General features: G+C 45.2%; 1 protein-coding gene across 1 annotated transcript in view; it reads left to right on the top strand.

Moving 5' to 3' along the window:
* Positions 1 to 8,426, top strand: part of COL4A2 (collagen type IV alpha 2 chain) — a 145,440-nt gene extending 137,014 nt beyond the window's left edge. The window contains exons 42-48 of the mRNA XM_069770284.1: positions 189 to 350; positions 486 to 584; positions 1,281 to 1,427; positions 2,036 to 2,152; positions 2,977 to 3,168; positions 3,507 to 3,793; positions 6,696 to 8,426. Of these exons, the coding sequence (XP_069626385.1) occupies positions 189 to 350; positions 486 to 584; positions 1,281 to 1,427; positions 2,036 to 2,152; positions 2,977 to 3,168; positions 3,507 to 3,793; positions 6,696 to 6,950 (1,259 nt within the window). The 3' untranslated portion in view covers positions 6,951 to 8,426. The remainder of the gene's footprint in view (positions 1 to 188; positions 351 to 485; positions 585 to 1,280; positions 1,428 to 2,035; positions 2,153 to 2,976; positions 3,169 to 3,506; positions 3,794 to 6,695) is intronic.
* Positions 8,427 to 13,758: the final 5,332 nt, after the last annotated feature.

The following is a 13,758-nucleotide window of genomic DNA, read 5'->3' as shown; positions in this document are numbered from 1 at the left end:
TGCCACCACAGCCGGCCTGAGAGCAGGCGCAGCAATGCTGAATAAGTCTATTGGGGAGCTAAGCATTAGCTCCCCGCTTCAATTAAGGAAATAAAACCTGATGGGATACAATTGGATAGTACTGTTATTTTCCTCTGAGCCCAGGTCTGAAGTATAAGCAGACTGCAACCTCTGTGTGCTCTGAACAGGTTATCCAGGACTACAGGGGCAGCCTGGAATACCAGCTCCACCAGGGAGCAAAGGAGAAAGTGGACAAACAGGTGTGAGTGGACAGACTGGCCCAAAGGGAAGTAGAGGTGATCCTGGACCAGCAGGCAGACCTGGCGTTCCCGGGTACCCTGGACCAAAAGGTAAGGATGGGAACCGCTGGTCTTGGCCAGGACCCCGGGAACCTCCTATGCTACAGCAGCTTTAGTAACACGGCTTTTGCGCTCACTTGATCTGTGCAGGAATGCAGTAATGCCAACTGTCATTTTTCATTAAAGGTCGTAAGGGTGAACAAGGTGTCATCGGCTTTATGGGCACTGTAGGATTTCCAGGTGATCTGGGACCTATCGGACCCAAGGGGGATAGAGGAGTAACTGGTGAGTAAGTGCAGTCAGATGCATGACTCCTTTCTAAACTCCACAGAGCTGACCTAACTGGCCCTGCTTTGAGCAGGAGGTTGGGCTAGATGTCCTCTGGAGTCCTCTCCAACCTGCATGTCTGTGTGTGACCCCTGGCAAATTCCAGGGGACAGATGCGTAAATGTAACATGGGTGGTCAACTTTCTGCCTTTATGAATTTATTTTGTATGAGGTGCCAACTCCAAAATCAGAACCACTTTTGGAGTTAAAAAAAAGAAGAATTCCTGATGTAAACTAATCCTCCAGAGTAGATGTACTGGATATTTAGAAATATCTTCAAAATCCCTCACTCCATCTATATCACCATGTATTTGGGTCTCCTGAAGCCCACTAAAAGATGGTTCTGCACCTCAGAGAGCTGTTGGCTGTTTGGGGGGAACTTCTCAGCTTCTCTGTCATAAATGACAGAGCAGGAGCATTATTCATTTTCTTCTGCTTATCTATCTGTGTGCTGTCCAAGAGAAAACAATCCCCATACTCACACACATTCCCCCAGTATAATAAATATAGCTGCTATTCCCAAGGTAGTGAGTTGCAAACCACAGTCCCTCTCTCACATATGCAGCCAAGTAACAGCAACATATCTGTAGATGAAAGCACATTAAGGAAAATACAGGGCGGGGGTTAATCATCTCATCTTGCTTCTAATCACAGGCTTTCAGGGCCCTCCAGGCTCTCCTGGGCTGCCCGCTCTTCCTCCAAGGCTGGTTGCTGAGCAAGGTTCACCAGGTCCCCGTGGAAACATAGGACCTCAAGGAAGCCCAGGAGATATGGGACTTCAGGGTCCACCAGGCGATCCAGGTAGGAGTCGCACACTTGGCGTGAAAGCTCAGTTCCCCTTAGCAGAGCGAGGCCACCAGAGCACTGCTTTGGCTCTCTTCTGCTTTAAATTCTGAAGTCAGAGAGGAGAGTCAAATTTTGGTCTTTCAAAGCCAGGGCTTGGCTTTCCTCCTCCTCCTAGTATTCAGAACATAAGCAAACCAGGAGAAAACTTCAACAACACTCACATAGCCAAAGCAACATCAGATACGGATCTCACTTAAATCAAGATTGAATGTCTTTGGTGGAAATGCACACATCCTTGTGGGCATACTGTCAACCCAGGGGACGTAGCGATCTACGTAGTGATGCGTGGCCCCGATGCAGTGCACGTCTTGCTACTAGCCTCATCAGAGATGCATGGTGGTAGCAAGAGTGAAAGATTAGGGTTGTGGGGCTCATGTAGTCTTGATCCCAGCAACCTTTTCCAATGAAGTCAGTGCTCTTTGCCTGCAGAAGAGCCATAGGATCTTGCCTTTAGTGTAAATTGGTAAACCTGGCAGATAGGACCACACATATGCAAGTAAAGCAAATGTGTAGCATGTTGATACCTCTGCAGTCACTGTGCTTATAACCATTGTTGGTGCAAGGTTTCAGAGGCTCACCTGGAGAGCCAGGACTCCAGGGCAGGGGTGGCATTCCAGCTCCACCCGGCTCCAGAGGTGAACAAGGACCAGCAGGGTTTCAGGGTCCAGTGGGATCTGAAGGTAAGAGATGTTGCACAGGACTTCTTCCCTCTTCCCTGTTTCACTGCCATAAATTGTTCTGTAGTTACTACATGATGGGGAGGAGAGGAGGAGAGAGAAAGTTTGTCTTCACAGCTTCTTCACAAGGGACAACTAACTTTCAACAGAGATGTCTTAAAGCAGTATTTTCAGAATAAGTTTTGATAGATGTAGATGTCAGTCCGCTCATGTGAGTGAGCTTGTTTTGATCTGAATATTTTTATATTGGTTTTCTCTTAAGTATTTCAGCCTAGTGATTTACTAACAGTTACATTCATGGAAATGAATGGTTGGGTAGGTGATCTTTAGATAGATGATGTTAAGGGAATGTATTTGTAAAAGAAATACCTGTGTCCTTATCCAATCAAAGAGCAGAACAATTACTATCTTAATTAGCTAAGTACACAGAGAAAAAGGTATTTGCAGAGCATAGTTTTAACCATATGAAGCAAATACAAGCAACTCAAAAACCATTGGTTAATCTTGGACTAAGAAAACATTTTAAAGGAAAAATATGCTCATCTGTATTGTACAAAGTATGCTCAAATTCATCAGAACTTTATATGTGGCTTTCTCTGGCTCTGATAGTGAAATACATCATCTTAGAAATGAGGGAGCCTGATCCAGCACCAATCTACTTCAAAAGCAACTGCTATAATCCTAGAACTACAGCCCTTTTAATAACAACTTACCGTAAGAAGAGGCCTCATGCAATTAAGCTTTGTTCATCAGCAGCTTAGCATCAGAGCATTTATGGGAGCACAAAACTAAGTTCTATTATTTCTCCCCCCCCCAACTCTTCTAAGGTCAACCAGGCCGCCCCGGTAGCCCTGGGCTGCCAGGCATGCCGGGTCGCAGCGTCAGCATGGGCTACCTGCTGGTGAAGCACAGCCAGTCCGATCAAGAGCCAATGTGCCCAGTTGGCATGAACAAACTCTGGAGTGGATACAGCCTGCTGTACTTTGAAGGACAAGAGAAAGCACACAACCAGGATCTAGGTACGTGCAGGTGTTGTTGGCAGTAGCCTCAATTCCATCTCTCCGGCTGAAAAGAACAAAACCAAAAAATAAACAGAACTTGGAGAAAGCTGGGACTTTGGCAAACAGGCTTAGGAAACACCAGAATGAGAAGATAAAAACTGTATGTCTGCATAGAGTGCCCCTGAGAGAGCTCCTGGAGTCATTAGTGTTGTTCAAGAGGACCTGTAAAGCCAGCGAAACATTCTGGACCGCAGGGTTTTACTGGCACGTGCTTAGGAAGGAGCAGGAAACTGAAAATGTGCATTGTCTTCTGTGAGAATGATTGCCATAATTTTTTTTTCCTTCTTTTTTAACAGGGCTGGCTGGCTCATGTTTGGCTCGTTTTAGTACTATGCCATTCCTCTACTGTAACCCTGGGGATATTTGTTATTATGCAAGTCGAAATGATAAATCCTACTGGCTCTCAACTACAGCACCTCTTCCAATGATGCCTGTGGCAGAAGAAGACATCAGGCCGTATATCAGTCGCTGCTCGGTCTGCGAGGCTCCAGCTGTGGCAATTGCTGTCCATAGCCAAGAAGCTTCTATTCCTCACTGCCCTGAAGGCTGGCGCAGTTTGTGGATCGGATATTCCTTCCTTATGGTATTTGTTCTCCAGTGTCACATTTTGTGTAGCACTGGGTTTTAAGTTTGAGTCTAGATACTAGGAAGGCTGCTCTGTTTTGGAGCCAGCAGCACCAAAACCATGCATCATACTGGGGAACTACAAAACTAGTTTCTAGGAAGCAGAAGAGGAGAAACAAAATTTCTGTGAATTGCAGAGAAAATTGCCTCTTGTCAGAATAGCATCTGGAGTCCTTACTTTATGTACAGAATAGTGCTTTGGAGCAGAACACAGGGACAGCTGTGGATTAACAAATAAAATTGCACTGAGGTGCGACAGTAGCCTACAAAGCATTTTCACAGCTGAAGATTGGGAGTTACTTATGTACATGACTATTAAGAAGCTGATCTGGAGGAAAAAAAAACCAAAACAACTGGTCTTTTGGAAACTTAAAATCATTCACGTTTGGTTGAAGATTTAGAAGCCAAAGTCTTTCACCTAGTCTGGGAAGAGAGACAGCCTGCTGTTTTTAAAATTAAACTTCAGTGTTGCATCTCTAATGGCAACAAGAGCTGAGCTGTATATCCCATGACTTATAGGATCTCTTAGATCTTGTGATCTTATAATTAGGAAATGGGATGCTACAGAAAAGTTTAGCATTAGGTGTGCAGTGGAAGACCTACTGAAGGGCCTGACCTCTTCTTGCAAGACTGTAGAGAAAGATCATGTAAGCACTGGAGGGCTTAACATGGTAAAGAGCAGCTAGAATGTGTTAGTGAATAATCTGACAGATACTCATTTTTCTGACTTGCTTGATGTACATGGGAGTCAAAACCTGCAACAGAATACCCATGTTGTAAACTCATTAAAGACTGGACTGAATGCTGAAGTAAACAGGGTTGGGAAAAAAAAAATATTTCTCTGGCAGAAAACATCATAGAAGAACAATAGCAATCTTACCCACAAACCATTTGTTTGTCAAAAGCCAAAAACTTATTTTCTGAAAAATTTAAGGTAAAGGAAATCTGATATTTTTCATTTAGTTACAGGAAAAAAAAAAAAACCAAAACACCCATGTTTTGAGAGGGCAGGTCAAATTTTTGACCAGCCCTGTGTTTGACCTTTGTTTTGCTTCTATAAAAAGCCCTGATACCAATCTCATAGTTACTTCACAAGAATTCCAAGGATTGACTAAATGTTTGCAAAGCCCTGTGTAAACACTGAGCATTGTTAGGAGCAAAGTTGTTACCTTAGCAAGAATCTTTTGCCAGGACAAAGTCTGCCAGCACCAAGGAACACACAGTGAGAAGAGTTCGCGTTCTCCCAGCTAGCGTTCCGAGCAAATGAAGTGTTTGGCGTGCACATTTTTGCTTCTCAGGCAACTATGGAAGAAGTACAGCACACTTGTGTTTATCTCAGAGTACATATTGTTCTACTTCTTGGCTGAAATTTGTCACCTCCTTCCCCTAAGGTACAATGATGAAGGGAGTCACGGACTCCTGCCCAAACAGCCGTAGAAGCCGGGAAGGTTTCATGTAGCGAGGGCACTCCACTATCATCCATCCTATAAAGGTAGAGCGGCATAAGCCTTGCAGAAGGATGAGAGGCCGTGGCCAATACAAGAAGAGATATTACAGGTGTAGAATTGGAGCTTGTACACTGAGTGTAGGAATGCCAAATAGCATGTGCAGTTTCTACTAAGTGCTTTCCAGCTCCAACTGCAGAGGCCTCAAAGCTGTAATAGTTTTAATAGTTTATGCTGCTTCTTACCAACTTTGTTCTTGTAGAGGGATGCTAGAAGGGTTTTGCTCCTGAACTTCATAGTTTAGCAAAGCTTGCAAATTTGTAAGAAAGACAGCTGGTGGGCTGCAGGTTTTGGGCAGGGGGTATGGGAGGAGGGAGTTGCTGGTGGGTTGTGGGTTTTTTTTTAACTCTAAACCTCAGCCTGTAACACCAGCCAGAGATCAGAGTCCTTTACTCTGTTAAAAGGTGGGCACTTCTGTTACTCATTTATATGAACACAGTGGGCCTCTCGCAGCACAAACCGAGCCAGTTACAGCTTGCACTTTTATAGTATGGCGTTTATAAAACATAGGCAGGCAAATGTATTGGATGTGCCCAGATTTCTCCTGCCATTTACAAAACTACTTTATTTTCCAGCTGCTTTCTTTTATATTGCAAATTCCTTCAGTTTTTAACAAAAAATTAAACAGCTTCACTTAAAAATGCAGCTGTACAGCTCTTAAAGGGACAGAGGAAATGCCCGGTTTGTTAGCAATGCCTTTGACAGAAGAAAAGTAACATTCAGTTCGCTACCACAGTGTAACAGTTCAGTGGTGTAAAGATGCATGATTTTGGTGTAATTTGTTATCAAAGACTATGCCATAGTTATTTGTATAGAAGCTAATTTTGTTTCCACAGTGCTCCTCATGTGCAATGCAGAGTAAGACTTCATAATTAGGGAAATTCAAGTTAGATATGTGGTGGAAAGTTCTTCTCAGGGAGGGTAGTCAAACAGAGGAATAGGATGCCCAGAGAGGGCGTGGAAACTCCATCCTTGGAGGTATTAACAACCCGACAGCACCCTGGAGCCACTGAGAGCAACTTTGGAGTTGGCCCTGCTTTGAGCAGGGGACCAGCTGCAGTGACCTCCAGTTGGCCTTCCCACCTAAATGATTCTCCAATTCTAAGACTTCCACCAGTGAAAATCCAAACTACAGAAAAGATGTTAAAGTGGCATCAACATATGAGCTAGCTCCTTTGTGTAGCTAAAGCATAACTGAATCCTTAAGCCTTACACAGTTGCAGGAGTAGCCAACTCTCTGCTCTGGAGATAAGAATTAGGAGCAATTCTAGTGGTTTTTCTCCTTTCCCACGTGTAAGGTTTTGACAGCACTGCCTGAGGTTGTACTCTGAACGCTGCCCTCCTTGTCTCGTTTAGCACACTGCTGCTGGTGATGAAGGTGGAGGACAGTCACTGGTTTCTCCTGGGAGCTGCCTGGAAGATTTCAGAGCGACTCCCTTCATCGAATGCAACGGAGCACGCGGAACCTGTCACTACTTTGCAAATAAATACAGCTTCTGGCTCACTACGATCGACCAGCCCTTCCAAAGCAAGCCCTCGGCAGATACACTCAAGGCAGGACTCATCCGCAGCCATATCAGCAGATGTCAAGTCTGCATGAAAAATTTATAGAAGTCTTTCTCAGTATAAGGAACCTGTTTATCACGTAGTTCTTATACGGTAAAACCTTCTATGATGGTTAGACATTTGAATAAATCATGTTGGTGCTTTTTTAACTTATTACCTCAAAAGCTGAATGGAAAATTAATTTTTAAAAGTGTCTGTAAAAGCAAATTAAGTTTGACACAAATTAAGTCTAACATATGGATCTAGTGCTGTGTTGTCCTACTATCTATACAGTATATATATGCATTTTTTGCTAGTCTAACATTATGTCATTTGCCAAATAATACAAATACTCCCAGCTTTGAAACACCAAAAAAACTTCAATAGTAAATGGTTACCTTGGTCAGATATGCACTACATTTACTTTAAGAGAATATATGTATCTTTTCTATTTGCTGTGTTTGCCACAACAGTAAACACTAACAGCTGCAGTTCTGTAAATTAACAGAGGGTGATCAAAGTGCTAAACCCTTGCAAAATACTGAAAATAGACTCTGGAAAGTGCTTATGTCCAGCATTGAAATCTAACTTTTATTTTAGTATTTTTTGCTTGGGCATTTCAAACACACCCAAAACAATCATCTTTTTATTGTATTTGTTTTTTTCAAGCCTCACCCTGCTTTAGCACTTAACTACTGGCAATAGCAGAGAAGCCCACAGGCCTCCACAAAATGCAGCTCTTTCTATTTTGATTGGCAGACTCTCTGATGATGATCAGCATATTATTTTACAAGCTTGATGATTTTTTTCTAGACAAACCCCAGGCCAAAGGATCATTTCGAAGGTCTCTTGCTCCACTGTGCTGTGGACATTCATCTGGGTCACGCTGCCCCACAGCAGCAGCACCGAGTGGTTTTTGCATTGCAGCTTTTCCCTCTGCAACCAAGCCGCTCATCACAAACAGATTTTAACCGCCTGCTGTTGGAGCGGCCATCGCACATAGGGTAGCTTTTGCAGGAGAGTGTATTGCTCAATGCCACACGACCTTCAAACGCAGAACTTCCAGACCTGCCAGTTGTCTGTCTGTCTGTCTGAAGGCACGCTGTCCTGGCAGCCGGGGACACACGGCAATGGGATGACACCATCCCATCTTGCACACAGCCATCTTTGCCAAAGCAAAGGGGAAGGAAGCAAGGCATTATTTGGCACTATATCTTTTCCCACAGAGAACCAGGTTATTGCATGCCAGGCTTGATAAATGGCCAGAATGGCTAGCTCTTTCCTTCTGTAGAAAGAAGCAATTAGCCCAAAGTTGTCTGGCACCACTGCAAGAGAAGAAGGACAAAAAAGGATCGGCTGCAAATTTCCTGTTCGCATAGTCTGATTATATACCTGAATGCTTAAAACTGAAATCTAAGAGACTTTTATAGCAATAACAGCTGATTTTTTAAGTTCACCTCACTCCTGCTTCAGGTGCTTCTTGGCTTTTGTAATTACATTCCATCCTCACTGTATCATAAATAAAACCTGTTTTTTTCTACACCTCTATTTGTTGATGATTTCCATTTTGTAAATGGTGGTTTTCTATACAATGCGTATGGACTGCTTGGGTCAATTACTTTGTTTGGACCTAAGGAATTAGAAAAGCACTACCAGAAAGCTCCTTCCACTGAAATTCAAACTCTTCAACCAGGAATACAGTTGTTTTTTTCATGGCACCTAAAAAGATCACAGGGAAGCTGTGTTTCTGAAACTGCTTGTTTAAGCTGAACTACTGATATAGTATTTCATCTGTTGTTGGAACAATTTAAGCCAATAAATTGTGATGTTGCAGATTAAAGCAATATATTATTCAATGCTCTACAAGGTTCAGGAAACCAACATTAACCAAACTTGACAAGTGTTACCTCTGCAAAAAATAGAAATTAAAGTTCTTAGCTAGCACACTGGCTAACCTAGATTAGTTGTACATATAATTAGATATATCCATAAATGGAGAAATTACCTGAGCTTTAAATGAGCTCTCTGACAGCTCTGAAAGGCAGCCCCCAAACCAACTGATCACACTAGTATTTGTTTCAGCTAAATAAAATACTTGGAATTTAAAACACTGCAGTAAACACAAGCCAAATCTATTCCACATTTGCCAGTTCTTTTAAATTGCACATGGCAGTAACAAACACCCAAGAATCAGCAACTTACCTCTTCCAGGTGTTGCTAGACATCAGCGTTCATGGGATGATCACGCAGTTATCACTTGTGATTTTTACAGCATGCAACTCCAGGAATGCAGCACATTTGGTATTTTAAGAGAATTCAGGTGGAAGGTATACAAATCTGTAAAAACTGATTACGTCAACAACAGCAGTAAACTATTTGTATTTTCATGGCTAATACATTGCCTAATCTAATTTTTTTTTTTTGGCCTCTTAATTTTCTCTGACTCACGTAAGCTATTCTTAACAAGTTTGTTCGGCGCTGTATCAGCACAGTATTGAGTCGAACTCACCGGCATGCTGCAGGAAAAAAACAAACAAACCACAAAAGCCTGCAAGGTGCCAAGGAGACTTGAACTTCTGTACTTTGTGTACATCATGCGCTTCAGGTCTGTGTGCTCATACCCGTGTTTCTCAAAAGCCTGCGTAATCGCCGTTTGAAACAGGGGGGGAGCTCGCGCATGCAGACACGTGGAATACTTGCAGCAGCCAGAGGTTTTCACCTGGTGAGCTCACCCAGCGCACAGCGTGGAGGGGAACTGACCTGTTCAAACTGCCTCTGAGCTGCAAGTTTACCCCCTCCCCTGTGAGGACAGGCGGAGAGAGTCGGAGTTCAGCCTGGAGAAGAGAAGGCTCCAGGGAGACCTTACAGTGGCCTTCCACAATATGAAGTGTGCTTATAGGCAAGATGGAGAGAGACCTTTTATGAAGGTCTGTAGCGACAGGACAAGGGGCAGGGGTTTTAAACTGGAAGAGGGTGGATTTAAATTGGACAGAAGGCAAACGTTTATTACGATGAGGGTGGTGAGGCAGTGGAACAGGTTGCCCAGAGAGGCTGTGGATGCCCCATCCCTGGCCGTGTTCAAGGCCAGGTTGGATGGGGCTTGGAGCAACCTGGTCTGGTGGAAGGTGTCCCTGCCCATGGCAGGGGGGTTGGACTAGATGACCTTTGAAGATCCTTTCCAACCCAAACCATTCCACAATTCTGTCATCCCAGAACCCACTTCTGAGAAGTTAAAACATTTTTAAACAGGAAAAACTAAGCTACAGCAAAACAAAACAGTCTTTTTACTGAACTATAGTGCTCCAGCCTAGGATGTAAAAATTGCAAGTGTTTTGCCTGGGTTTGACTAAGTCAAATCTTTCGCTTCAAAGCATGCTGTTTGCTTCCTACACTTTCCTGTTTGAAAACACACTGAAGTGTAAAATGCTGCTGAGCCTGGAGAAGGTAAACGAGATTATATTCCCCTTCTGTAGGTAATAGTGCATCAGTATATCAGCACAGATACAGTAAAGTCAACATGGTGACATCAGTTGACACCAATTATTTCTTCAGTGTATCAACCAGATGAGCAGAGTTCATTCACACCCTGTGTGACCAGGCTTGTCCATGGGTCCTGGCAATAGAAAATTAGGAAACGCCAAGCAGCAAATGGCAAGGTATGGGGCTGCTGCCAGAAGAGAGGCTGGGGGGTCACTACCGACGCGCTGATGGCCCCCCAGCGCAGTCGGCAGCATCCCCAGGGACAGCCACCCGTGCCCACCGAGGGCGAGTGGGTCCCGGCCTCACAGCCCTTAGGGACGCCGGTGCAAGAAATACTGGACCGGGGGAACAAGTAACATTGCTGCGCCCCACGATCCACCAGCACAGCAGTAAAAACAGGCACTGGTGCTTCCCACCGTGACACGGCCAGGGGCACGACCAAGCCGAAGCAGGTGGCTCAGCGGGCACCCGGGGGGTTCAGGGTCCTTTCGTGGCCCCCACGAGACTCGAAGCCTTCTTGGGGTTGTCAGGGGCCAACGGCAACCGCGGTCTTGCACCACCAGTGCCCGTGAGGGGCCTGAAGCAGGATGGAGCCTTCCCAACCAGCCCGGCACGGCCCCTCAGCCCCTCGCAGCCTGGTCCCACCATCAGCTCGGGCACAGGCAGCCCCGTAGCTCTCATTCACCCAGAGTGGCCAAATATAACATCTCTTATTTCACTGTTCAAACAGCTTCACACAATCCGGACAAACAGAACGGGGAGAGAGCGGGGGTAAATAAATACTTGTAAAGTGAGGTTGCCCTGGCAGGCAGGGCCGGCGGAGCAGCGGGGTCCCTGCTGTCGCCCACCATCGCTAGTCCCGGCCGGGAGGGTTTCCACCAGGCTCCAGCGGCACAGCCACCGCCGGCCCAGCTCCAGGCTGCACACCGAGGTTATTAACAGGGAAAGCAACCTCGCAGCGCTGGAGGAGAACGCTCGCTGCAGCCAGTGGGACGCAGCAGCGCTGGCATCGACCAGGTGCACGGCACAGCCGCTGGTAATGCAGGTCCTAGCAGTCCTGCTATGCTAGAAGTCCATCAGCTGCTTGGTTGTGAGGCTTTTAAGGCAACAAGAGGTAGAACAAGGGTGCATCAGTGCAGTTCCTGGGCTGCCAGTCCCTACCCTGCAGCTTCGCTGCTCCTCCCTGTCAATAAGCCAAGCTGAACCGTTCCAGTAAAATGATGTAGGACGGTGAGGGGCAAAAAACGCAGGATGCACCTGCAGAAGCAACAGGGAAATTAATGAATTCGTATTAGGACACTTAATAAGCACAAGAGCAGGCCATATTGTATTGCTCCTCTATGCTGTTAAAAAAAAAAACAAAAACCAAAAAAAAAACCAGCACCACTAAACAAAAAACAATGTGGGCAATTTCAGCATTGAGGGTTGAACCGTGCTCTCTAAAAATTACTGCAGACGTGAAGGATTGCTTCCAGACATGCATAGGCACCGCCGCAGCGGACAGAGCATCAACACTGGGCTGTGAAAATGGTGCTCCGCTACAGCAGAGTTTAAATTGCTAGTAAAATAAAATAAAAAAATACATATCTTACATCAAACTCCAGAAACCTTCAAGTTTTGCTTGAAGGCACAATCTGACTTCAGAAAGTAGTAAAGACATAGGGCTAGCACGCACGTTGAGCAACCCACACCTCCTCCTGACCTCCTACCGATAGCTCCCACACATCACGCAGCCTCCCAGGTTCTGCTGTGCAACCCCATGATCTCTCACAGGCTGCCAGCGTGACAACCCATCACAACCCAGACATTTCTCAAGCAATACTAGCCAGCAACACTAAAAAGCCACGAACATCATGCCAGACAAGTGTAGCCCTAAGGGCAAAAAGCACAGCACCCAAGACCGGTTCCTGTGTGATCTCCTTCAGTGAAAACACCCAATTGGAGCTTTTGGAAAGACTGTAAGAATTCCTTCAGATCTCATATGAATCAAACGCTGATGCAACTGAATTGCAAATATTTATACCTCAAGAAGTGTTAGATGTTAAACGTACAACTATTTTTCCTGTTCTGTACCTTCTGGATGTACATCTCACAAAGGCCTGACCTTGCGACCAGTGTGTGCTACAGGGTCAGTTGTCAACAGACGCAGCGAAGCCAGCGGCGGACCTCTCACCGACGTGTCGGCAGATCGCTTCGGTCACGAACAAGACCGAGGTTGTGGCCTGTCTGTCTCTTCCCAGTCCTGAGGGAAGACTAGATAGTGGCCTTGGAATGTTGTTAATAGGTACAAGGTTTTTAATTGTATACAGTTTTAAATACCACAGAGCAGGTGCAGTTAAGTCTCTGATAGAGTAGCAGGTGTTAAACTGCAAACTCCTAGCAAATCTAGAAGATGACACCCCTTAGTAAGGCCTGCTGCGATAGGACAAGGGCTAATGGTTTTAAACTCAAAGAGGGTAGATGCAGACTAGAGATAAGGGAGACATTTTTTATGATGAGGTGTGACAGATGCACTCAAGCCCTTAACCAAACTAGCTGCAGTTTGGTACAGGCTCCAAAGGGGGTAAAGGCCTGAGCTGATAACAGGCCAAGAACTCCTCTAGTTTCAATTTCTCTGAAAACCCACAAAGAAGCAGAGTGACCCAGTGAGCATCGATGCATATGAGCTTGGAACACCCATCATGCGATTAGCACGTGAACAGCAGGTGGCTCTTCCAAGAATCCTCTATCAAGGAACAGAGTTGTGTGTACAAGGAGTCTCATGCATACCCTTCCCCTCACATGTAATCTGACTACAAACCAAGAGCTTTATTCCATAAATATGACATCTTAAGTGAGCCTCCTTTGAGCTCTCCCTGCTCAGCAGCATGGCCGCGTGGCGGTGATCTCCTCTTGGGCTAGGACACCTCTCAAGGTTGCTCCTCGAGGCAGAGACACCTCTTACCAACGGCAGATCTTTGGTAAGCGACCAGTATCGCGCACGACCTTGTAGTATGGTAACCTTGATTTGTGCCTTGGTAACTTTGCATCACTGTTCAAATGATTGTGCCATACAGTAAGAGAGTGAACCTTGCCATCGAACTTTGTAACTTTTACACCACATTAAAACCAGTTTTGCTAATACCTTTGACAATGGTTCTTTAAGCGACATAAACCACCCATTCGCGACAAACTGTCATAGTCAGCAGGACCCTAAATCAGGACTGGTGACATGAGGTGGTGAAACACTGGAACAGGTTGCCCAGAGAGGTGGTAGATGCCCCATCCCTGGAAACATTCAAGGTTGGACGGGGTGCTGAGCAACCTGATCTAGTGGAAGATATCCCTCCTCATTGCAGGAGGGGTTGGAGTTTAAAGGAACCTTTAAAGGTCCCTTCCAGCCCAAACCATTCTA

This window comes from Haliaeetus albicilla, chromosome 25 (genome assembly GCF_947461875.1).
Source record: "Haliaeetus albicilla chromosome 25, bHalAlb1.1, whole genome shotgun sequence".
Taxonomy (NCBI): Eukaryota; Metazoa; Chordata; class Aves; order Accipitriformes; family Accipitridae; genus Haliaeetus; species Haliaeetus albicilla.
The sequence above is the reverse complement of the archived record's forward strand: the minus strand, read 5'-3'. Positions and strand labels throughout refer to the sequence as shown.